Source organism: Zingiber officinale, chromosome 5A, assembly GCF_018446385.1.
Source record: "Zingiber officinale cultivar Zhangliang chromosome 5A, Zo_v1.1, whole genome shotgun sequence".
Lineage (NCBI taxonomy): Eukaryota > Viridiplantae > Streptophyta > Magnoliopsida > Zingiberales > Zingiberaceae > Zingiber > Zingiber officinale.
The window spans coordinates 149,282,908-149,306,087 of NC_055994.1; the positions used below are offsets into that span (position 1 = coordinate 149,282,908).

The 23,180-nt window shown below is 39.8% G+C and overlaps 1 protein-coding gene across 9 annotated transcripts; it reads right to left on the reverse strand.

Annotated features, from left to right (window-relative positions):
• Window positions 1-376: 376 nt before the first annotated feature.
• LOC121982393 (myosin-8-like) lies at window positions 377-17,812 on the reverse strand. Of its 9 annotated transcripts, XM_042535427.1 has the most exons (20): window positions 16,918-17,812; window positions 7,260-7,298; window positions 7,021-7,147; window positions 6,757-6,927; window positions 4,826-5,038; window positions 4,525-4,664; window positions 4,268-4,391; window positions 4,135-4,182; window positions 3,962-4,051; window positions 3,716-3,886; window positions 3,379-3,534; window positions 3,097-3,273; window positions 2,558-2,677; window positions 2,401-2,471; window positions 2,233-2,330; window positions 2,104-2,162; window positions 1,663-1,719; window positions 1,420-1,500; window positions 720-802; window positions 377-646 (listed from the first exon to the last, which is right to left on the reverse strand). In XM_042535427.1, the coding sequence occupies exons 3-20, from the start codon at window positions 7,144-7,146 to the stop codon at window positions 532-534; spliced, it is 2,100 nt and encodes a 699-aa protein (XP_042391361.1). In that variant the 5' UTR covers window position 7,147; window positions 7,260-7,298; window positions 16,918-17,812; the 3' UTR covers window positions 377-531. The 9 variants fall into 9 exon arrangements, 8 of the variants coding, with proteins under 8 accessions (XP_042391361.1, XP_042391355.1, XP_042391359.1 ...); XR_006112092.1 differs by lacking the exon at window positions 2,104-2,162 and having other exon boundaries at window positions 2,202-2,330; XM_042535421.1 differs by lacking the exons at window positions 2,104-2,162; window positions 2,233-2,330; window positions 2,401-2,471 and adding an exon at window positions 16,484-16,820.
• Window positions 17,813-23,180: the final 5,368 nt, after the last annotated feature.

Here is a 23,180-nt window from a genome sequence, read left to right on the forward strand (position 1 = left end):
TATTTTTTTTTAACCTATTATAAATATTTGATTTACAAATATGTGTAAAAATTCTATCAAATATATTATTTTTAATAATTAAATTATATATAAACTAATAAATAAATTTATTCATAAATATTATTTATAAATATTAATAACTTTGTATTTTATTTTTTTACAATTAAACAAAAATGCTCTTTTTTTTTGTAAATTATGAAGACACTCAAGAAACTAAGAATTCCTCAAACAAAATTTTGAAATAATAATAATAATAATGATAAACATTCTTATTCTCATTAATTATATTACCATAGAACAAAATGTTTCAAGACAGCCAAACAAGAGAGGAGAGAGCTCATTCCCTCTCACAAACCATATATTTAATAAAAAAACAAAAAAAAAATGATGTAATTTGCATTGACCATGACAAAATCTTATAGATTTGACTTTTCATAATTGAAATAAACATCCACAAAGAAGGTTGGACAAAATTGGAAGAAGAAATATCAGTATAGAATTGATGTTGCAAGGACTCCAGCTTCTATAGCCTCATTGCAGTAAGAAATAGAAGGCAGGGTCGTCGAGGAGATCTGCTGCTGGTCTTACTTCCAAGAACTCCTCTAATCGCAAAGAATTTGATATCTCATCGACCGAGAAGGGAATGCTGTACCAAGTAGCAAGTGTGATCATATGAAAGCTTTCTTGAGGAATATGGGTTGATGGGGAACTTTTTCTACCTGGAGTTGTCATCAAGCAAGAAAGAACTGCTTTTTACTTCACTTGTGACTTCGCTCATTAGTCTCCGCAGTCTGGAAAGCACCTATTTGATGGAAAAAGGGAAACAAGTCATTTACTGAATTCTCCCAGATGCATGTTCAAATCGTGTTAGAGTAACTTATTGCTTGAATAAGCTCGAGTTTGATGAGTTTTCGTGTTCAGTAGCGCCTTTAGCTTGCCCACAATATTCAGCTTGATGTTACACTATATCTCCCTTGACGAAATGGAAATTGTAGACGCATAAGCATAACTAATTGCTCAACACGTCGAAAAAATAGGTCATTACACAGTTCTCTATACAATCACTAGAAGTTATACCAACAACTTGAGCTTGAGTCTTATTGCCCAAGTTATACCAACAACTTGAGCTTGAGTCTTATTGCCGTTCTAGTTTGGTTCACCTAGCTCACAGCTTCAGAATACATTAACAAAATGAAGAAAACAGACTTCCCTTAACTTTTCTTTTTCTGTCTAATAAACATGACTAGTCATGCAGTTTGTGTGCAGACAAACATGGTAAACAATAAATCGGAACAGCAAACATAATATGATACCATAAGCAAAGCTAATGCATGAACATGAGAGTGGATGATTCTTTGCGAACTTCATGAAAGTAGATTAGATATATTATGCAAAAGAGAACTAATTCCTGGAACTTACATCTGCCGATACACTTTTTGTGTTGTACTTGTCATCCCAGTAATGAGTGCCAATTCGGTAAAGCTGGTAGCTACTGAGAACCTGCAGGAAGGAAGGAAAGAGCAAAAAAAAAAAATCAGCATGAGCACACTACTGAGCGAGTCCACTGTCCTTGCTCCATCATTGATGCATTAAGCACCAAGCAGAAACAGACTTGTTGCAGCAACGAACTAGAAATGAGGGTGAGGAAATGAAGTATCTTACCGGGCAGAGATCATTGACTATATCATCAAAGGAAACTCTAGACTTTTGAAATAGTACCTGGACATCAAAGAAGATGCATCATTTGACTATATCATGAAAGGAAACTCTAATTACAGTTCAGGTGCTGGTTCTCTGTTACAGCAAAGCTAATCTATGTTAGCTTGCATTTTGATAGACGTTCATTAGAAAGAAAAGAAAAGACAAGATTTCTATTCTGATAATGGTAGAACACTAGAAACCACATCAGTAGTAACAAAGACTTCAATAAAATGATAATTATTTGAACTTTTTAATGCTGTATGCACATGATGAATTGAATCTCTACCATACAGATCTCAGTTATTTCTTTGCCATTAGGACAGCAAAAACCTTGGCATATTTGGATGCGTTATGTCAGGATATATATGCCTACTGCTCAACACCGAAACATAAACTACATACCAAGAAATCAACAGCTTGTCTAACGTGTTTAAGTTCATCCCATGAAGAACCTATATACTGAACGAAGCACAAAATCAGTTCAAGTAACAAATACCAACTTGAATAAGTAGCTCTAGGATCCTCTTAACTCAGGCTTTGTTTTTTTACACCACGGCTCAAGTTCAACAAGACCAGCTTTCATGTATTCACCATTGCTAAATGAGCAACACTCGCGACGAAGAAGCAAACTACAAATAGGAAAAATTACCTACTGTTTAAATAATTTTGATAAAATAAACTAACTTAAAGATCAACTACCTATTCAAAATTTGTACATTTAGGTATGAAAAAATTTGTGTGAACATCTTCTCTATTAGAATAAGAGGTACCTTTAAATCAAAGCTAAATTGTTAGAACACATTTTCAAATGTAGCAAAACAAAGAAATTTCACTATATTCTAAGAAGATAACATACATAATTTTCTTGCAATGTATTAAGTAGATTATCGAATCTTTCAATAATTGCTTGCCAATTGTTGGATTGAACCTGAAGCCCCGATGTTGAACGCAGACTAACACTTGCTGCTCTAGGGGCCTGAGGAATCAGGATCAATGGAAATATCATCTCAGAAAAACTCAAGTCATAAACGGTGGAAGAATCTAAAAGTTCAAAACTTTAAATTTACTAATGTAACAATTTTGCTACTAGAATTTTTGCTACAATAAAAACTAATTCATGTACAACAAGACATGATCTCATCTATATGGTGGTAGCTTGAATCTTATATCATTATTGAACTCTAAGCAAAGCTAAAAATACTTAGTTTTGTTACTACACATTTAATTATGTAAGTAGTGTTTTCTTTGATCTTCCTTTGTCGCTTACACACCTTACATAGACTAAAAAGAAAACATTTAATATCAATTCCATTACTAAAGACTTTCTTCTAAACGTCATCATGGACAGATAAAATGAATGTGGAGTGTGTAACAAAATAATCAAGAAAAATAAACCTGGATACACAACGATAGCAAGCGTAATAAATCCTTTTTCACATTATCACGGATAATTCCATATATCTTTTCCACATAAGCTGTTAGCTGCAGCTTGAACAGTAAAGCAGGGTATTTTGCCTCCACTTGTTGCACGGCAGATAATTCATCTAGAGCATGTGATGAGGAGCGGAAGCTCTAACATTAAGCAATACAACTGCAGATTAGTGTCCATAAATAGTATCAAATAACTACCAAATGTCATTATGTGAAAAAACTCAACATAATCAAATGAACTCATACTCGAGTCATCCTGCCAAAGAATGAAGTAGGAGCAGTAGGTTTCCGGTTTGGAGTACCCCCAACAGCACTAGTTACCTTCAGATTATGTTGCAACAGGTACAGCAAATGAGAACCATTTGATAGCCAGTAAGCAAGATGGTTATTATTCTCCTCTTCCTGAATCATTAAAAAGAATCCAAATCTCAAGGGACTAGCAACAAAAGATGATATCAGTATGAAGAAAAGTCCACAGCAACTTTGTAAAATGTGTGGAAATTGAAGAAAAAAAGGTAAACAAACCAATAAGATGTAGAAGTACAGTAATTTTAGCTTATGAAATCTGACCCTGAAAAATTACCTCAATTACAGAACCAAACATCTCTATAAGACGATCAAAAACACTAGTTTTCTCCACTTCAAATGATTTCCAATGCAGAAGACATTTGTAGATGGTAGATGCAGCTACTGGCTTTTCTTGACTAAAGCCGATATTCTTAGAAACACATTTGATGAGGGCATCCAAATTCTCCTGCAGCATAAAAGCGTCTATTTATCGGGACGAAAATAACATATAACCTAATGCGAAGTAAAAATATGCACAAACCTGATTTCTCTCCATGGAAGACCTCCTCAGCTTAGCATCAGAGTTTGCTATGTCCCTCAATGCTTGACCAGCACTCTGAGACACCTGCAGCTATTGGCAATTCATAAGTAAATTATGAATAAATTTGTGTAGCATGAATCAGCTTTTAGTAGCATATACAGTAATTAGCATACATTTGCAACCTTCATCTCTTCAAAATCATGCTGATCAGTCTCTAAATACTGATTAGAAAATAAAAAAGAAATGAAATATATTAAATATTCTAAAAGTGTTGAATGATATCGATGTCAACCATGCTCAAATAACCTGTTTAGTAGGAGTAATCGGAGTTGACAAATGTTCTTGCATACTCTTTATGGGAGAAGAAAACACAGCTCGCTGCCTAAGAATCTGAGCCTCAGACTCCAATGAAGATAGCTTCTCCTGAAGCCTGTCACCAAATAAATAAGTTAAATATGTTCTGACAAAAAAGATGAATAATTTATATTACTAACTTCTAAGCACTTTTGCCATAAAATGTTCATAAGGAATCTACATATAAATTGGGTAACTTTGAGAAGGACCTATCCATAGCATTTTTGAGGTCAACTATCTCTGATTCAGCCTCCATTGCCTTCTTTAGCCTTTGTTCACTAGTTATGATTGACTCTTCATACTTCTTCTCAGTTTCAGCAATCTTTGCTTTAAGAGAACTCACCAAGGCCTACATTTTTTAAGAAACAATCACTTCTGAGTTAACAATATTAAACTAGCAAATTTTCCACAACCAAAACCTGCTTCCATATCCAAATGCATCTAAACCCAACTAAAGATATTTTCACAATGAAAACTATCAGAGGGAGAACATTACCAAGGTTATCTCACCTTAAGCTTCTCATTCTCATCTCTAAGCTTATCAAGAAGAGCAGTGTCACTAACGGGGACCTCTTTAATGAAAGAAACCTCTTTAACAGCCACATTAGCAACCTCACGTTCTTTCGCCAGCAAAGCTTTCATTTCATCAAATTTTTGTTGCATTTCCTGCAAGGCCACTTGCAGTTTTTCATTTTCCTGTGTCTTGGTTTCCTCAATGTCAGCCTAACAAAGAAGAGGCACCAAAATTCTTTCAAGTCAAATTTTAGAAATAATGGATCAGAAATAAATCAACATATCTCTACATGCATGTTTTTACGCATATGAACAAGTGTTCTTTCTTAATTCTTTTATCAACATCTCCAGAAGCTGAAGCATGAGGTACATAGCCCACTGAAGAAAGGTAAATAGGTACTTAAATTCGCAAGATAATACTGCAAAAAATAAATGGATGCAAACTAAACAGTCCTTATACCAAAAATCTGAGGCAGAAACATTTTCAAAATCTACACAGTTCAGTAATACAAAAGATATTGCACATCATAAGCAAATCTTACTTCTTTAATTAGCATATTGCCAAACTCCAAAAACATGAAATAAAATGGTATTTCACTGCATCTGAATATGGTTTAAATTTTCATTTCGTGCCGGGCGAAAACGGGACAGTTCCGCCCACTGTCAGGCACCGGCACCGGCACCGGCACTACGGCTGCTGCACCTTCAGCGGGTCGTGGCGAGGCTGCAGCGAGGCCTCAGCGCCTCTGGCGGTTGGCGGCGGGGAAGCGCATGGGCGGTTGCAGAAAACTTTTAAAGAAAATAATTAAAACTTACTCCTAACCATAAATAATAATTGTTAAACCCTAATAAATTTACCCTATTAGTAGTTTAATATATATATATATATATAGACATATATTTATTTATTTTAATTTTAAAAATATATAATAAATTTTATTTATTTATTTATTTATTTATTTACTATGTGAGACATCATAATTCTGTTTTTTATTTTTAAAACATATATGTTTATATTTTTTTATTTTTAACCAGACTCCTTTATCTGGTTTGATCCTCAACGGTTATTCTTACAATGACTAGCCTATGGCAACAACTAACAGCTACGTTTGTGTAGACAAATCACATTTTCCTGAATATGTTTGCAACAAATTCAAGACAAATCCTTTTAAGGACAAAAAGGCATCAAGAAAGAAGAGAGCTTTTAGCAGGGTGTTCATGTCTTTGTTGCTTATATGGCATTCCTTACCTGTGGTTGAGCATGTTAGTGGATGGGATGAAATTACTGAACTCATGCCATATTCATTTTGAAATTGATAGCAAAAGAGTTACATATCTTACTATTTTATTAAAAATCTTTCCCCTTTACTAATTAACTTTGGTGAAGCATAAAATGAATTTACGTTACTGTCCTTTTTTCTATTCACACTAAAAATAATTCAAAGGTTTATTAGTAATTTTCTTTGGTTGTTTTATATAAAAAATATAGTTCTCTTTAGTCCCACATCTTAGAATTGACAATACTATGATCAAAAAGCTTCTATAAATATGTTAAAAAAACTCATTGACCAACCATAGAACCTATTCAAATTAACTGTTCGCTCATTAGTTAGGCAGTAAGGGTTGATAAAAGGCAATCACTCATTCTTAAAATCAGCATTTGTAAAAACAAGGAGTCAATATAATTCCAATGAATTTAATAAAAAGGAGTATTACTTGTTCTCTTCTTTTATTTTATTAGTATTTCTTCCTTCAATTGGGACTGGAGGAAAGCATACATAAAAAATTTAGTGTGCAATTTAGTTTATCTGAATTTAATTTAATAACAGAGCTTGTAGTTGTTGCTGCAAAGTTGCCAAAAATCACACCAAAACTTCAAAAGATAAGAAGCAAAGTTAATTAACTTAATTGTTAGAATGCTTTTGCACCTTAAACTTTGAACCTATTGATGAAAATTTTGAAGGTTTTGATGCATCCTCGGAGCTAGGCAGAAAAAGGCTCGAAATAAAAAAACATTTAGAGGCAGCCAAGAGAGCCTGATGCTCAACGACAACATAATCTTTGTTCTTCTCCAAGGACAACTCTGTTTGATAAGTAACCTGTATGAATAAAAGTCTTTTAAGACCTCTCTTTTTCACAAATTAACAATCAGATCTTTGACAATATAAGATAAACAGGTAATGTGAACTTACATCACCAGCATAATGACAAATTGTAAAATCAGAGCGAGACAACTTTGGCTTGCTGAAGCATTTGTTATTTTTAAATGATTGATATAGCTTTTGAGCAAATGTTTCATGTGTTGATCTGGGTAACATGCTACATAGCAGGATCAATTAACTTAAGTGCAAGTCAAAAAGAAACTTATTTCACATATGCAAATGGTTTAGTATTTGAACTACCAAATTGTAATATGTTTGATCACACATACCAAGCTTCATCAAGAAGAGCAATGATTCCCCCCTGGTTTCTGAAAGTCCATTGTGAAAAAAAAAATGTAGTTAAATACTTAAATGACATAGTGAATTTCTATATGAAAAAAATCAAGGATGACACTTTGATAGCTGAACATGAAGGGGAAAATCATCTTTTCCAAGAAATACTACTGCTGAAACCTCTAAAATGTGCTGCTAATATCACTATGTTAAATTTCTTTTGGATACGAGTCAAGCCTCTATTTTACTTTTGAAGATATTGAGCAGGACTAAGTATTACTAGGATAAAAAAACTTTGAATTAGTATCATTTGTGAATCTATTATATTAACTTTGTGTTTCAAACAATTACAATGTATATCAAAAAGCTAAGAGACGATCTATACTCAAAAAGTTGTGTTGGAAAATCAATAAACAGCATATATATATAAAAGATAGTGTAGTAAAGAAGACAATGTTGAAATAGATGTGTAGGGATAATAAGAGAGAAAACATAAAAAGTTGTACAAGAAAAAGCAATTAAGTGTGTCAAAAGATGATAAAGTTAGAGAGAAAATGGTATAAAATGGCATTGACATGTAAAGACAGGATGCCAGGATGATATCTTTTTTTCATTATATAAATTATGATAATTAGAGTGGAGTTTAGACAATTTAAGGGTAGATGGAAATGAAAGAAAGTTTACATGACGTGAATGCAGAATTTGATCCTGAGCTCTTGTGCAATACTGCTAAGAATTTTACCAATTGAGATAGCTAACACTTTACATTTTACATAAATAAAAGATATACGCTAATAACAAGGCCTTACATAGTCACATATGGATTAATAATGGATAAGATCCATACAGATAACCAAGTAGTTCAAACATATTGCCTACCATTAATTGGTATCTATATCAGTTTGCTAATCTATATCTGTGGATCATCATGTTGATCAGAAAATTACTAAATTGTTGCCTAAATTACTATAAAAGTCATGTTTTGTATATTTCACTATCAAGTCAACTTATGTATACTCGATTCTGAAGATGATATCTTTTTGACCAGAGTCTACGAATAAAGGAAGCAAATATTGAGAAGCCAATGGTACTAAGTCATGTCAATGAAAAGTTTCGCTTGATAGGAAAGAAGAATTTATTTTGCTAATTCATCAAAGGGATTAGAAAAATTAGGATCCACTTCCTGATAAAATTTTAGTCCCTAGTCAATAATGATAATTTTCTGCCTAGGCTGTTATTACTACTTCAATCTGTCTGGGAGAAATTATGAAAACTAACTAGTAATGAACAAACTTGAAGGGCATCCAATTACACTTTATAAGGGAAATATCACAATTCACAACAATAGCACAATTAAATATGTGCGCAAGTATAGAATTACTGTATAGAAATGATTTCTCCACCTTATTCAGGAGATTCTATAAGACCATCAACAATAGAAAGCCCGAGTAGAAAAGAGGTATTGAATATATGAAAAGAACTATAACATCTTTTAAAATTGACTACTTTATGAACGCATAAAAAAACCTTTTCAATCAGCTCAAGGATATCCTGATTATCAACAAACTCAATATAACTCCAGTTAATTTCTTCTTTTGTATATACTGTTGGAACCCCAAGGTGTTTTGATGTGATCAAACAAGTTAAGTTAGGTCCTGTTTTGTCTAACCCTTGTGTCTAAGTGTGCAGGAGCTTAGGAACACAGGAAGTCGAGCGGAAGACGCGGCTAGTGAGAAGGACGGCATGAGAGAGAGCCGACGGACTCGGTGAGTCTGAGGGACGAGATGACCGCGGAAGAGTACACCGGTGGACGAGAAGAACGTGCGCGGCGTTCGAGGGACGAGAAACCGGGAAGGAAGGCTGCTCGAGGAGAAGGCCGGAACTTGGGTTCGGGTGAGCCCTATTCCAGATGGTCGAGATCACCCAAGCTAGCGGAGCCGGAGCAAACAAGACCCGGACCGAGACGAGCTGAACCGGAGACGAAAAAGTCAACTTTGGTTGACTTTATTGGTCCGGGGCGCCCGAACAAGCCCGGGGCGCCCGGAACCCTTCTAGGCGCCCGGGATGAAGTTTTTTTACCAGATCGATTCTAACGCGATCTGAACATTGGGGGATAAAATTTTATCCCCCCAGGGCGCCCAAAACCCCTTCGGGGCGCCCCGACCAGTGTTATAAATATAGCACTGATCTGCACAGTTAATTGAACTAACTTGTAATTCATTTTCTCTGTGCTTTCTATTCTTTTGTACTGTCAACGTTGTAAGAAGCTACTTCGCCCAGAGGAGAATCAGATAGTTCGTCATCTTTGCCTTGGATTAGCAATCCTCTGATTGCAAACCAAGTAAAACCTTTGCATCTGTTTTAGATTCTGTTTATTTAGTCTCTTCTATTTTAACTACAAGTTTTGTTATCTAGTTAAAAATCCGAGAAAGGGTGTTTTATTTTTTTATAGGGCAATTTACCCCTCCTCTCTTGTCGGCCTCCAAAGGGACCAACAAGTGGTATCAGAGCAAGGCGATTCAGGAGGACTAACCGCCGATCGAAGCAACGAGATGGTTAGACCAAGCATTGTTCCACCAAAATTCGAGGGGGACTTCGCAGACTAGAAGCGACATATGGAGGTATTCCTAAAAACTGATTTCGAAATTTGGTTTATTATGAAGTATGGTTTTGTAGCTCCGATGAATCAAGATGGAGAAGAAAAAGAAGAGAGCCATTGGACAAAGGAGCAGAATGAGTCTGTAGCGGACAGCCGTGCGGAATATCACCTGCTGAGCGTGTTGCCGCCTCAAGAGGTCAACCACATCGGAAGCTATTCATCTGCTAAAGAACTCTGGGAGAAGTTCCTGGAACTCCACGAAGGCACGTCCGAAGCGAAGCTCACTAGAAGAGGCATCCTCCGGAACAAGCTGATGAGCATCCGTCAAGAAAAAGGTGGGAAGGTAGCCAATTTACACGCGAAGGTAAAAGAACTGATTACTGGTCTCGAGAACCTCGAAGAAACGGTAACAAATCGGGACACAATACGCTACGCACTCAATGCGTTTCCCAGAACTTCAGAATGGACATCAATCGTCGACGCCTACTACATTTCGAAAGACCTGGAGGTAAGTACTTTAGAAGAACTGTTCTCCACTCTTGAATTGCATGAAACCAGGTGTGCAGGAACAAAGGAATCAAGCCAGATGATCGCACTAAATGCAACCAAAAGGGATGAACCCGAGTCAAATTCTGAAGATAATCAGGAAGCATGCATGGTAAGAAACTTTAAAAAGTTTTTTAGATCTAATAAATTTAAAGAAATGCAGAATAAAAAGAATCCAAGAAATAGAAGAAGGATGGGTTGCTACCAGTGTCAAAAGGAAGGACACCTAAAAGAAGATTGCCCAGAACTAAAGAAGGACAAAGGCAAGATTCCCAAGAAACACAAGAACCTAAAAGCTACTTGGGACGACACATCTTCATCTGAGTCCGAGATTCAAGAATATGCCGGAATAGCACTGATGGCAAACTATGAAAGCAAAGTACATCAGAACCCAGCATCAATGAAGGGGGAGCGATCTCAGATGAAAGTAGCGAAGCAGGGGGAGATTTAGGCTTCAAGTCTGATATGGTAAGTGAGGTATGCCTCTTACCCCGTGATCAACTTTACTTTGGTATTAAGGCAATGGCTAAATTCATGTATAAATTAGAAAATAAAAATACCAAATTAGAAAATAAAATTTTAGAAATAAAAAGAATTTTGACAAAATCATGTCTTATAGAGGATTTAGATAAATTGAAAATTGAAAATTGAAAATGAAAAATTAAAAGAAGAAATAGAAAGACTGAAAAAGTCTAATGGTTCAAATATTTCTACTTTTAGAAATTATAGAGGACTAAACTGGTATTATAGGTTTCACCAAAATCAAATTAGAAAAATATCAAAGGCCTATGTACCTAGAAAATATTTAATTAATCTTGTAGGAAGGAACCTCTACTGGGTTCCGAAAACATGTTTAACTTGAATTTTAAATTAAACTTAGCATTTTTTTTAGCAAGAAAGTTAAACAGATAGTTTCTTTATGAGGCTTTGTCTAAGGAAGTGGTTGTTGCTCCAATAACCAAGAAGACATAGTGCCTCGCCACGACTTGGAAGCCAAAATACTAAAATCAAATGTTTAATTAACTTTCTGGAAAAAGTATTAAAGTTAGAATTAAATCATGCTTAAAAGTTGTTAAACATTTGTTTTGAAAATTTTTAACTTAGAAATTTTTTTTAAGTTAGAAAATTCCTAGAAATTTTTTTTATTGCCTTAGAAAATTTTTTAAAATTGCCTTAGGATTTTTTTTACTTATGGAAATTTTTTTAAGAAAATGTTGAAATAAGTTTCGAACTTAAATTTTAAGAAATGTTTTTTAAAACACTTAAGTGAGAATTTACCTTAGACTTGTTTATAACCCCAATTTTTATGTGATTAAAGGGGGAGAAGTATGTTAAGTCTAGGGGAAGGTAATATAATGTAATATAATTTTTTAATTGAAAAATCTTTAGACTTATTTGCAAATTAACTGTTTTTATTGCATTTGTTTACCCAAGCTTAACTTGGGTTGCTCACATCAAAAAGGGGGAGATTGTTGGAATCCCAAGGTGTTTTGATGTGATCAAACAAGTTAAGTTAGGTCCTGTTTTGTCTAACCCTTGTGTCTAAGTGTGCAGGAGCTTAGGAACACAGGAAGTCGAGCGGAAGACGCGGCACGGGAGAGAGCCGACGGGCTCGGTGCGTCCGAGGGACGAGGTGACCGCGGAAGAGTAGACCGGTGGACGAGAAAAATGTGTGCGGCATTCGAGGGACGAGAAACCGGAAAGGAAGGCTGCTCGAGGAGAAGGCCGGAACTTGGGTTCGAGTGAGCCCTATTCCGGATGGTCGAGATCACCCAAGCTAGCGGAGCCAGAGCGAACAAGACCCGGACCGAGACGAGCTGAACCGGAGACGAAAAAGTCAACTTTGGTTGACTTTACTGGTCCGGGGTGCCCGGAACCCTTCCGGGCGCCCGGGATGAAGTTTTTTGACCAGATCGATTCTAACACGATCTGAACGTTGAGGGATAAAATTTTATCCCCCCAGGGCGCCCGAAACCCCTTCGGGGCGCCCCGACCAGTGTTATAAATATAGCACTGATCTGCACAATTAATTGAACTAACTTGTAATTCATTTTCTCTGTGCTTTCTATTCTTTTGTACTGTCAACGCTGTAAGAAGCTACTTCGCCCAGAGGAGAATCAGATAGTTCGTCATCTTTGCCTTGGATTAGCAATCCTCTGATTGCAAACCAAGTAAAACCTTTGCGTCTGTTTTAGATTCTGTTTATTTAGTCTCTTCTATTTTAATTACAAGTTTTGTTATCTAGTTAAAAATCCGAGAAAGGGTGTTTTATTTTTATAGGGCAATTCACCTCTCCCCTCTTGCCGGCCTCCAAATGGACCAACATATACTTCTTGCTCCATCTTAAAAACATGCTACAACAAAAAAAAAGTTCAAGACCACCAAGTCATGTTCATTCTCACTTTGTCAAGCTCATTTATGGCCCTCGGATAGATCGGTGAGCTGATCGCGGTGCTGATCGAGTCGTCGCGGCCCTGACGAGTAGATGGATGTGAGTCAGCTGAGGAGCCGGATCTGATAACGACACATTGGCCACGGCACGCAGGCCGGACATGATAGCGGCTCGCAGACCGGATGATACAAGTAACTCACAAGCAATACAAATAGCGACACACAACGACTCGATGGTCGGAACCCCATCTCGACTCAAAGGTTGGAGCAAACAAATAGTATGAAGGCGACATAAGGTGACGGCATCCATTGGAGACGCCAGCTGTGGCTGCGAGAGGAGGTGACGTCGGCTGCCGGCAGCGACTGTGGCCGCGGGAGGAGGCAACGGCGGTTGCCGGCAGCGACTGTGGACGAGGGAGGAGGCAATGGCGGCTGCCGACCGCGACTGTGGCTGCGGGAGGAGGCGGCGGCGGCAACTATGGCTGCGAGAGGAGGCAATGGCAACTACCGGCCGCGACTGTGGCCGCGGGAGGAGGCGGCAGCGGCTGCCGGCGGCAACTGTGGCCGCGGGAGGAGGCAACGACGGCTAGTCGGCATTGGCGAGGCTCTCACGGTCAGGTGGGAAGCCGACGGCGATGGACGGGAAGTGGATGAGGTGGAGATCGATGGAGACGCCGTCGACGGCAGCTTAGGGGAGCAGGGGAGGAGTTGGTCTCGAAGAGGTCGTTGCCGGCGGAGCTCCTTGGTGGTGTCAGCGATGGACGGAGGAAACCCTGGTCCCAGTGGCGGCACAGGAGAAAGCACGAACTGGGGGGAGGCAGCGGCTCAAAGCCATTGTGCTCGGTGGCGGCGGAAACCCCAAGCTCGAAGAACCCCCCAACATCATAAGCAGTGCCCCTCTTAACATCAAACCCTACTCATGCCCAAAAGACCGAAATGCCCCCTCCTCTTTTTCTTAATTCCCTTTGGGCCCCTCTCCATATATCCGCATCACAAGTCTTCCCCTCAAGTCTAGTCGAAAGAGGCGCAAGTCCAGACCAAGCTCAAAATAGAATCGCTACTGAACGCGTAATCAGATCACTGGGCTCGTCTTATTACATCGACCGAGTAGCTGTGGCGATGCCGAGCAAGTGACTCAAGTAGTATTGAACGAGCGACGAGAAATGGTGCGGTCCAGGCAACGAAGATAATGCTAATCAAGTAGAAAGACGAGCGATCGAGTCGAGCGCGCACTCGAGAAGATGCCGATCAAGCAACCGAAAAAATACGAATCGAGTAATCGAGAGCGTCGCGCTAGAGATGTAGCGATGCTGAGCGAACTACGAGAAATAATACCAAGTCGACAACCGAACCGATGCTGAGCGAGCAGCAGAACATCAAGTGAGTGACGAGTAAAATGATAGTTGACCAAGCGACACGCGGGATGGCGAGCAGACCGAGCGGACGGGCGATGCCGAGCGCGCGATCGCGAAGATGCCGACCGGCGGAAAGGATGTCGATCGGGTGGATGATGCTGAGTGCATGACCACGAAGATGCCGACCGGGCGATCGGAAAAAATGGCAATCGAGCATCGAAAAATATCGACCGGATGATTGTAAAATGTGATCGGGCGATCTTGAAATGTCGACATGGTGATCGTAAAGTGTCGACCTGACGACCACCAAGATATCCAGTGAAACAAGCACGTGGCTAAGTGGACGATCGAGCAAAGGATCCATCGGCCACCAAAGTGTCGACCGAGCGACGAAAAATAGTGTTGAGCGGCTGCCAGGCAAGCTCTCGGCCGAACGCCAAGTGAGTGCATAGGCGAATACCAAGCGAGAGACGAAGCAGCGCTGGGCAGGAGTAGAGCCCGAAAACTGAGCGGAAGCATAGCCCGTGAAATCGAGTGCACAAAGATGAAAGTCGTGAGTTGAACGAGCGTAGAGCCCATGAGATATTATGGCCCGAAACCAGTGGAGATATTCTCGTTCGCGACCATTGGAGATAGCTCGACCCCGAACGGGGGAGATAAGCTGCTCTGATGCTCCGTGACCAATGAAGACCTCTCGACCCCGGACGAGGGAGATATGAGATCCGATGAGCTAGTCCGAGACCGGTGAATATCACTCGACCCCGAATGGGGGAGATAAGGAAATATGATATGCTAGTCTGAGACCAGTGAAGACCACTCGACACCGAACAGGGGAGATAGAATATCTGATATGCTGGTCCGCGATCAGTGAAGATCGCTCGACCCCGAACAGGGGAGATAGGAGATCCGATATGTAACGATCGCTAGACCCCGAACGGGGGAGATAGGAGATCCGATGAGACTAGTTCGTGACCAATGAAGACCGCTCGACCCCGAACGGGGGAGATAGAATATCCGATAAGACTGATCCGTGAAGGTTGCTCGACCCTGAACGGGGGAGATACATGCTCCGATGAGCTGGTCTAAGACTAGTGAAGACCACTCGACCCTGAGCGGGGGAGATAGATGCTCTGATAAACTAATCCGAGACCAGTGAAGACCGCTCGACCCCGAACGGGGGAGATAAGGAAATATGATATGCTGGTCTGAGACCAGTGAAGACCACTCAACCCCGAACGAGCGAGATAAAATATCTGATATGCTGGTCCGCGACCAGTGAAGATAACTCGACCCCGAGCGGGGGAGATAGATGCTCTGATAAGCTGGTCGATGAAGATACGGGTTTAAGGTCGCCGCTCGACCGCCGGTGGAGACCTAGGTTTAACATCGCCGCTCGACGGTCTTCTAAGGCAGGGTTTAAGGTCGCCGCTCGACCGTCGGTGGAGACCTGGGTTTAACGTCGCCGCTCGACGATCTTCACATGGGTTTATAGTCGTCGCTCGACGGTCTTCTAAGGCAGGGTTTAAGGTCGTCGCTCAACCATCGATAGAGACCTGGGTTTAACATCGTCGCTTGATGGTCTTCACATGGGTTTATAGTCGTCGCTCGACTCTGGGGTTTAACGTCGTCGCTCGACGGTCTTATAAGGCAGGGTTTAAGGTCGTTGCTCGACCGTCGGTGGAGACCTGGGTTTAACGTCGCCGCCTGACGGTCTTCACATGGGTTTAACGTCGCCGCTCGACTCTGGGGTTTAACGTCGCCGCTCGACGGTCTTCACATAGGTTTATAGTCGTCACTCGACTCTGAGGTTTAACGTCGCCGCTTGACGATCTTCTAATATAACTCAAACCTGGACGATCGGCGCAGGAGTCTTCAATGATGAGCTCATGGCTCTAATAAAATATAAACCCGGCCGATCGACATAGGAGTCTTCGTCAATGAGCCTGTGGCTCTAATATAATATAATCTCAGCCGATCAGCGCAGGAGTCTTCGCAAATATAATTTCGGCCGATCGGCGCGGGAGTCTTCGTAGATATAATCCCGACCGATCAGCTCAGGAGTCTTCGCAGATATAATCCCGGCCGATCGGCTCGGGAGTCTTCGCAAATATAATCACGGTCGATCGGCGCGGGAGTGTTGGCGGATATAATCCCGGCCAATCGACTAAGAAGTTTTCGCAAATATAATCCTGACCGATCGGCACGAGGTCTTCGACAATGAGTCTGTGGCTCTAATATGATAGAAACCCGGCCGATCGGCACGAGATTCCTCGCTCGGGAAACTATGCTGGATTCTATGACCGAAAGACAATATAACGGAAAAACTGACCTGCCAACCAGCAGAGGATCTGACTCAATTTCTCGACTCCCGAATACCCGTGGAGTGAGGAGAATACGATATACTCATCGAAACCCATCAAGGTCATTAATATGGCAGAATTTTCCGGCGACGCCCATCTTCACGTTATAGATCAGGTGCGTTCCCACAGACGTCGCCAATTATGTTCCTATCGGGAATTTGAGAAGACGGAACTGCCGGTATGATGCGTCTGGAATGTTGACCGCATCTCCATGACCCGATGGTGATCTGTCTTCTGTATTTACCAAGTTGTCAGAGGTCCTCTGGCCAGCAGTACCTGTAACCAGCGACCGGGTTGCCCCGGTCCCTGGTACCTCGATGCTCAAGGCGGGTCCCATGAACATATGAGCAGTCATATAGTAATAGAGAAATGAAACGCACAAATAATGAGTACGAGAACGTACCCTGGCCCCGGGGGGCGCCCTCGGATGGATCGGTAAGCTGATCGCGGTACTGATCGAGTCGTCGCGGCCCTGACGAGTAGATGGATGTGAGTCAGCTGAGGAGCTGGATCTGATAACGACACGCAGGCCGGCACACGGCACGCAGGCCGGACATGATAGTGGCTCGCAGGCCGGATGATACAAGTAACTCACAAGCAATACAAATAGTGGCACACAACGACTCGACGGCCGAAACCCCATCTCGACTCAAAGGTCGGAGCAAACAAATAGTATGAAGGCGACGTAAGGTGACGGCGTCCACTAGAGACGCCAGCTGTGGCCGCGAGAGTAGGCTACGTCGGCTGTCGGCAGCGACTGTGGCCGTAGGAGGAGGCAGCAACTGTGGTCGCAGGAGGAGGCAATGGCGACTGACGGCCGCGACTGTGTCCGCGGGAGGAGGTGGCAACTGCAGGCGGTAACTGTGGCTGCGGGAGGAGGCAATGGCGGCTGTCGGCCGGACTGTGGCCGCGGGAGGAGGCGGCAGCGGCTGCCGGCGGCAACTGTGGCTACGGGAGGAGGCAGCGACGGCTAGTCGGCGTTGGCGAGGCTCTCACGGCCAAGTGGGAAGCCGACGGCGGTGGATGGGAAGTGGTTGAGACGGAGGTCGATGGAGACGCCGTCGACGACGGGTTGGGGGAGTAGGGGAGGAGTTGGCCTCAAAGAGGTCGTGCCCGACGGAGCTCCTTGGTGGTGCTGGCGATGGACAGAGGAAACCTTGGTTCCCAGTGGCGGCGCAAGAGAAAGCACAAATCGGGGGGAGGCAGTGGCTCAAAGCCACTGTGCTCGGTGGCGGCGAAACCCCCGAGCTCAAAGAACCCCCCCCCCCCAAACACACACACATCATGAACAGTGCCCCTCTTAACATCAAACCCTACTAATGCCCAAAAGACCGAAATGCCCCCTCCTCTTTTTCTTAATTCCCTTTGGCCCCTCTCCATATATCCGCATCAGTTCCCAAATTGTATATAAGGAATGAACACACCTATCACACATTAAAAACTGATTCCATGGATTAATAAAGTTTTAAAAGAAGAGTTATATGAACTTTTGAAACCAGACACTGAAATCCTGCAACTATTATTCAGCAGTCCCACAATCTAAACACATACAATCACGAAAGGACATAGATAAGTGTGTGTCATATCAGTTTTGCAAACTGGTCCAATAAAATAAACTGATTTGTGGGTTTTAATACGCTAGCATATCTTTACTTTTACTATTTCAAGTACACTTAGCTAGTTAGCACATTTCACCTATCTCGATGAGACCAGGTTATCTAAAAACAATAAAACAGATTTCATCACATTGTTCAAGAGACTCAAGAATATACATATTTCTACTACATGCTCTTTTTTCCCTCTCTAGTTGTGAAACACAGACTGGGGCACACTGAAATATTGCAGCTGCTATTCGGCAGTAATAGATAAAATCAAGAAAAAAAAGTTTTACATTATATCCTAGGCTCTTACAAAGTTTCAATATCAAATATTGTCTTACAAAGTTACAATCTCAAATATTGTTAATACAAATTCAAAACAGGTTCCAAGTCACAATGAAGAATGGAGTGGAGATTTTCTTTAGGTTATACTTCTAATTTGCAGATAGTACAAACATCCCAATAAATTAAATTGTTCAACTATGTAAAATGTAGAATAACGAAATTTGACCCAAATAGTGAAGAAAGATGTGTCCATATTTTATTAAAACACAAAAGCATACCACTTAAGCACCTGTTTGTCTTGAAGCTTTCAAAGCCATATATGTCTAAAACTCCAATTATCTTCTTTGATTCAGAATCTTGCCCAATTGAGTTATTAATTTTGTCTACAAGCCTGCATGATTCATTAAAAATTGTAATGAATGTCTAATTGAAATATGCAAGGAATAATAATTTTTAAACAGGTAAATGCATACGGGCAGGATATAGGGAATCCAAAATTTTGCAATATTGCAGCACACCATTTTCACACATTAAAGTGTTCAAAGAAAAATATGCAAATTCAATTATGGTAAAAAACTTGCCAATCAAAGAGCCGTGAATATATGATTTTTGATAGGGCATCTCTACTAAGTGCTGCAGCTGCTCGATCCAAGGTTTTGATTATGCTCTCACCACGTGTTACAATAACACGCTTGCACAAAGAATCCTCCAGTCCTTTTATATCACACCTGAGATATTTTCAGAAAATTCAATGATCCTATAATTGTGTAAAGTGCAAGGATCAATAAATATGACATTCTTACATTAAAAGTTCAGATGCAGTTTTCAAGTGAAACCAAGATCTCTCATCTTTTGGTTGTGATGAATCAGTTTCCCTTCCCTCTGCAAACTCAATATTTCCTTGATGAAGAATGGCAGCTACAACCCGGAAAATGGCATCCTGATTGAAGGCATAATAACAAAGAGCATGGTGTTAAACAGCTAGAGTAAAGGTTAGCATTTGATATCTCACCTATGATGAGCCATCATAACCTGTTCATCACCGCTGATCCCAATAATATCCATAGCCTTTTTAGTTTCCAGGTACTCCTTAGCATCATCTATTGCATCAAGCTCAAAGCAATTAGACTGGTTAAGATAATGAAACGTTCTAGGATTGCCCACTCTGTATCTCTCAATATCCTGTTGATAAATAGATTTTGAATATCATTTTTAAGTACTGAAAACTAATGCCTGAATCTAGACCTAGCCAAAAAAATAAAATAAGTTAGGACTTGAGAAACCAATTATAGTGCAAGTTTCCTACAAGCGAAGTAACATTTAGTAAAAATGCTTCGTGTTCATAATGCTAAATTTTTATTAATCCAGTCATAAATAAACTACCAGATAGTATAAGTTAGGAGTTCAAAAGTTACTTTAATTGAATGCCATATGGGTTATGCAGCAACTCATCATAATGGTCATCTATGTCACATCAAGCCATCATGTTGTCCCGATTAGGTTCTAATACCCCATTAAGTTAGATTCAGGTGCCACTTACGCTATTTGTTTCAATTTGTGGATGCCTACATAATTTACCCATGTGAGTCAAGTACTCATTGGTTCCATGGGTTTGTGTACCTAGGGTTGTAAACGAGCCGAGTTGAGCCGAGTTTTGGGGTGTTCAAGCTTGTTTGATAAGATAATCGAGCCGAGGCGAGCCGAGCTTAAAATGAACCAAGCTTTTGAAATGAGTGTTCAAGCTTGGCTTGGTTTATTTTTTATGAGCTTGAACTTGTTTGAAGCTTGGCTTGAGCTTGGTTCGTTTAGATGTTATCAAGCTCTCAATTCAAGCTTGGCTTGAGCTTGGCTTGAGCTTGGCTTGAGCTTGGCTTGAGCTTGGCTTGGGCTTGGTTCGAGCTTGGCTTGAGCTTGGTTTGAGCTTGGTTCGTTTAGATGTTATCAAGCTCTCGATTCAAGCTTGTTTGATTGGTTGAAACTTTTAATTGTTTGATTAGTTATTAAGATTGATAATTTAAATTTATTTATTTTATTTTATTATTTATTTAGCATATTGAAAGAGTTTTATTAATAAATATGGTTTGTGAACATTGTTCACGAAGGTTGTTCACGAACGTTGTTCACGAACGTTAACGAGCTGAACACATATGTGTTCAAGCTTGTTTGTTTAGCTTAACGAGCTGTTCAAGCTTGTTTGTTTAATTAATCTTATGTATATTGAACGAACATAAACAAGCTCTTACCAAGCCGAACACCAAGGTTGTTCACGAACGCTTGATTCATTTACAGTCCTCAGTGTACCCATTTATCATTCAAAATGTATATCTAAATGGGTTTGGTTAGTGGGTATTTAAACAGGTACAGGCATGGATCCAGAAGTACACGTAAGTATGAGTGTCTGACCCACTGCCATCCTTAGGTCAAATACATTGATTTAGCCCTCCATTCAATGTTTTACGCAATGTCACACATTAGATATGGACTATGCACCCTTAAATAATTTGGATTGAGAGCATAAGTTTAATGGCTTATTTCCTTTTAAGGCATCCAAACTTCAAATGTATTTATTAATTATGATATTCTTATTATATTGTATGCTTATGAATGAGGATAGCCATTTCAGGCCACATAGGCTATCATTAAAGATCATCATGTTTTGCTTCAAGATTTTCGTTAGATAGATACATTCTAACCTACATCAACATGGCATAATGAACCTTGCTTATGAAGCTAGTGCAAAATATCTTATACATATATATATATACTTCATATTTGAAAAAGAAAATCTATAGTTCTAATCAAGATTTGAAATCTCAAGGCATGCCTATGTTTCAGTCTTTGACCGGAAGGATATTGTTTCGATATCGTGTTGAGGTTTTGAGGCATGGTGCACTGATAAATTGAAGGTGCGAGGAGGAAAAAGATGAAGAAAAAAATAAAAGACAACTATGTGTTCAACAATTACTTTTCGTCTGCAATTTGGACTTATCTTGTAGGGAGACAAACTATAAACAAAACTAACATTATTTTAAATTTGGCATGACAAGTGGTGTCAAATGTTAACATGAAATGATACACATCAACATGATTGACACATAGACAGGAAACATTGTCTTAGCGCTGAATAATATTGAGTTTCAGTAATTTATTGGAACGATACATTTTTACTGTTTCACTTGGTACACTACGAGATTTCAAACCATGGTTATAAGTTCTAACTAAAAATACAATTTTTCTATAACAAGAATAGCCACATTTATGAGTTTTGGAATGGATATAAGGAAAACAAAAGCTGTTTTAGCAAGTAGCATAGACATTGTTTCATGGATCTAAAATCAACAGCCTACCACTCTTTGGGAATTCGTCCATTGGAGTTAAGTGCGCATATTGATCTCATATGATAGAATAAAAATTTCTAGATTAGGTCTTGCCCTAGAAGCTCAAACTAAGGTTGGTATTTGAACAAAAATCGGGGAGCCCATTTCCTTCCCCAAATGACAACTAACAAGTCGTTGAGAGGAGCACCCTCTTAAAATGGTTCATCCAAGATTGAGCACATGACCATGTGGAACTATGGGGCGAAGAGCTACTAAACCTCAGCTTCCTCTCACATCTTGCTCAAATGTATAAGTTGTGTCTTTAATATAAATTTGATTGGTTAACCAATTATCAAAAATGTTACAAACATAGAAAAAGCACATATAGATCTTAATATTTTTAATACTGTGCTTTGATGTGTGGATGGGCACACTTGAGGGATTCAATTGACCTAAACTCAACACATGAATTGACGAGGAAATATCATTTACATAGGATCTCCCACTCAAATACCATGTTGAAGTGGCCTCTATTCAGTTGAATAATCGCTTAGCTGGGGTGCGCTTTTAATATAAGCACACCAAGGAATTCACACTTGAGCATGTTGGACAATGGGCATTGAGCAACCCTATTATAATGAGTATAATATAACCCCAGTTAAGGGATATCAGATTGTAACTCTGTGTGGATTGGGCCACTTCAAATTAATTCACTTGCCCATATATAAGAATGCATAGATGGTCTCTTCCTCGAGTTTTTCAGAATCAGTGGTTAGTCATCGACTTCAACATACTTTTGTAATTTTTTTGAGGGGCGGGGGGATAAATATTTATTCTCTCCCCTACATTAAGGGAATTTTTTAAATAATTCTCTATAAAGGCATATTTTTAACTGAATTATAACTTTACCACAAAGGATAAAACAAATATGTGAAAATAGCCTACCACAAGCACTGACCAATCCAAGATAGTTGGGAATAAATCATATTTTTGATGTTCGGCTAACTAGCTCAATCAACCACATGGGACTAAAACAACATTAACACAGACAACATCAAAAAGATATATGATGTTAGAACATAGAACTAAGAAAAAGGCAAACCTACAAAGACAAGACTTAATTCCAGAATCATAACCTCTGGTGGAGCATCACAGAGCATGTAGAAGCAGTGGTAATTTCTCTCAGGATCTGAAATTTGGCATACTCGAGATCTCTCAAGAAGATAAGTTCTAACAGCAGCCCCAGATATCCTTCCATTTTGATCAAATTGAAGCTCCACAAATTTGCCAAACCGACTGTGCATGAAACATGCAAAGCAAGGATAGTCAAACCATCATAGGTGAAGCTTACAATTAAAAAGGTTATACATGATAATATTTCCACCTGGAATTATTGTTTCTGATTGTCTTTGCATTCCCAAATGCTTCAAGAACAACAGATAAAGGATTGGACTGTATACAAAGTA

Coding starts and splice junctions, on each gene's coding strand:
- LOC121982393 (XM_042535427.1), bottom strand. CDS start 7,146: ATGTTACCCAGATCAACACATGAAACATTTGCTCAAAAGCTATATCAA. Junction 4,183..4,267: donor CGATTACTCCTACTAAACAG/GTTATTTGAGCA, acceptor TTTTCTAATCAG/TATTTAGAGACTGATCAGCA. Junction 3,887..3,961: donor CTTCCATGGAGAGAAATCAG/GTTTGTGCATAT, acceptor TTTATGCTGCAG/GAGAATTTGGATGCCCTCAT.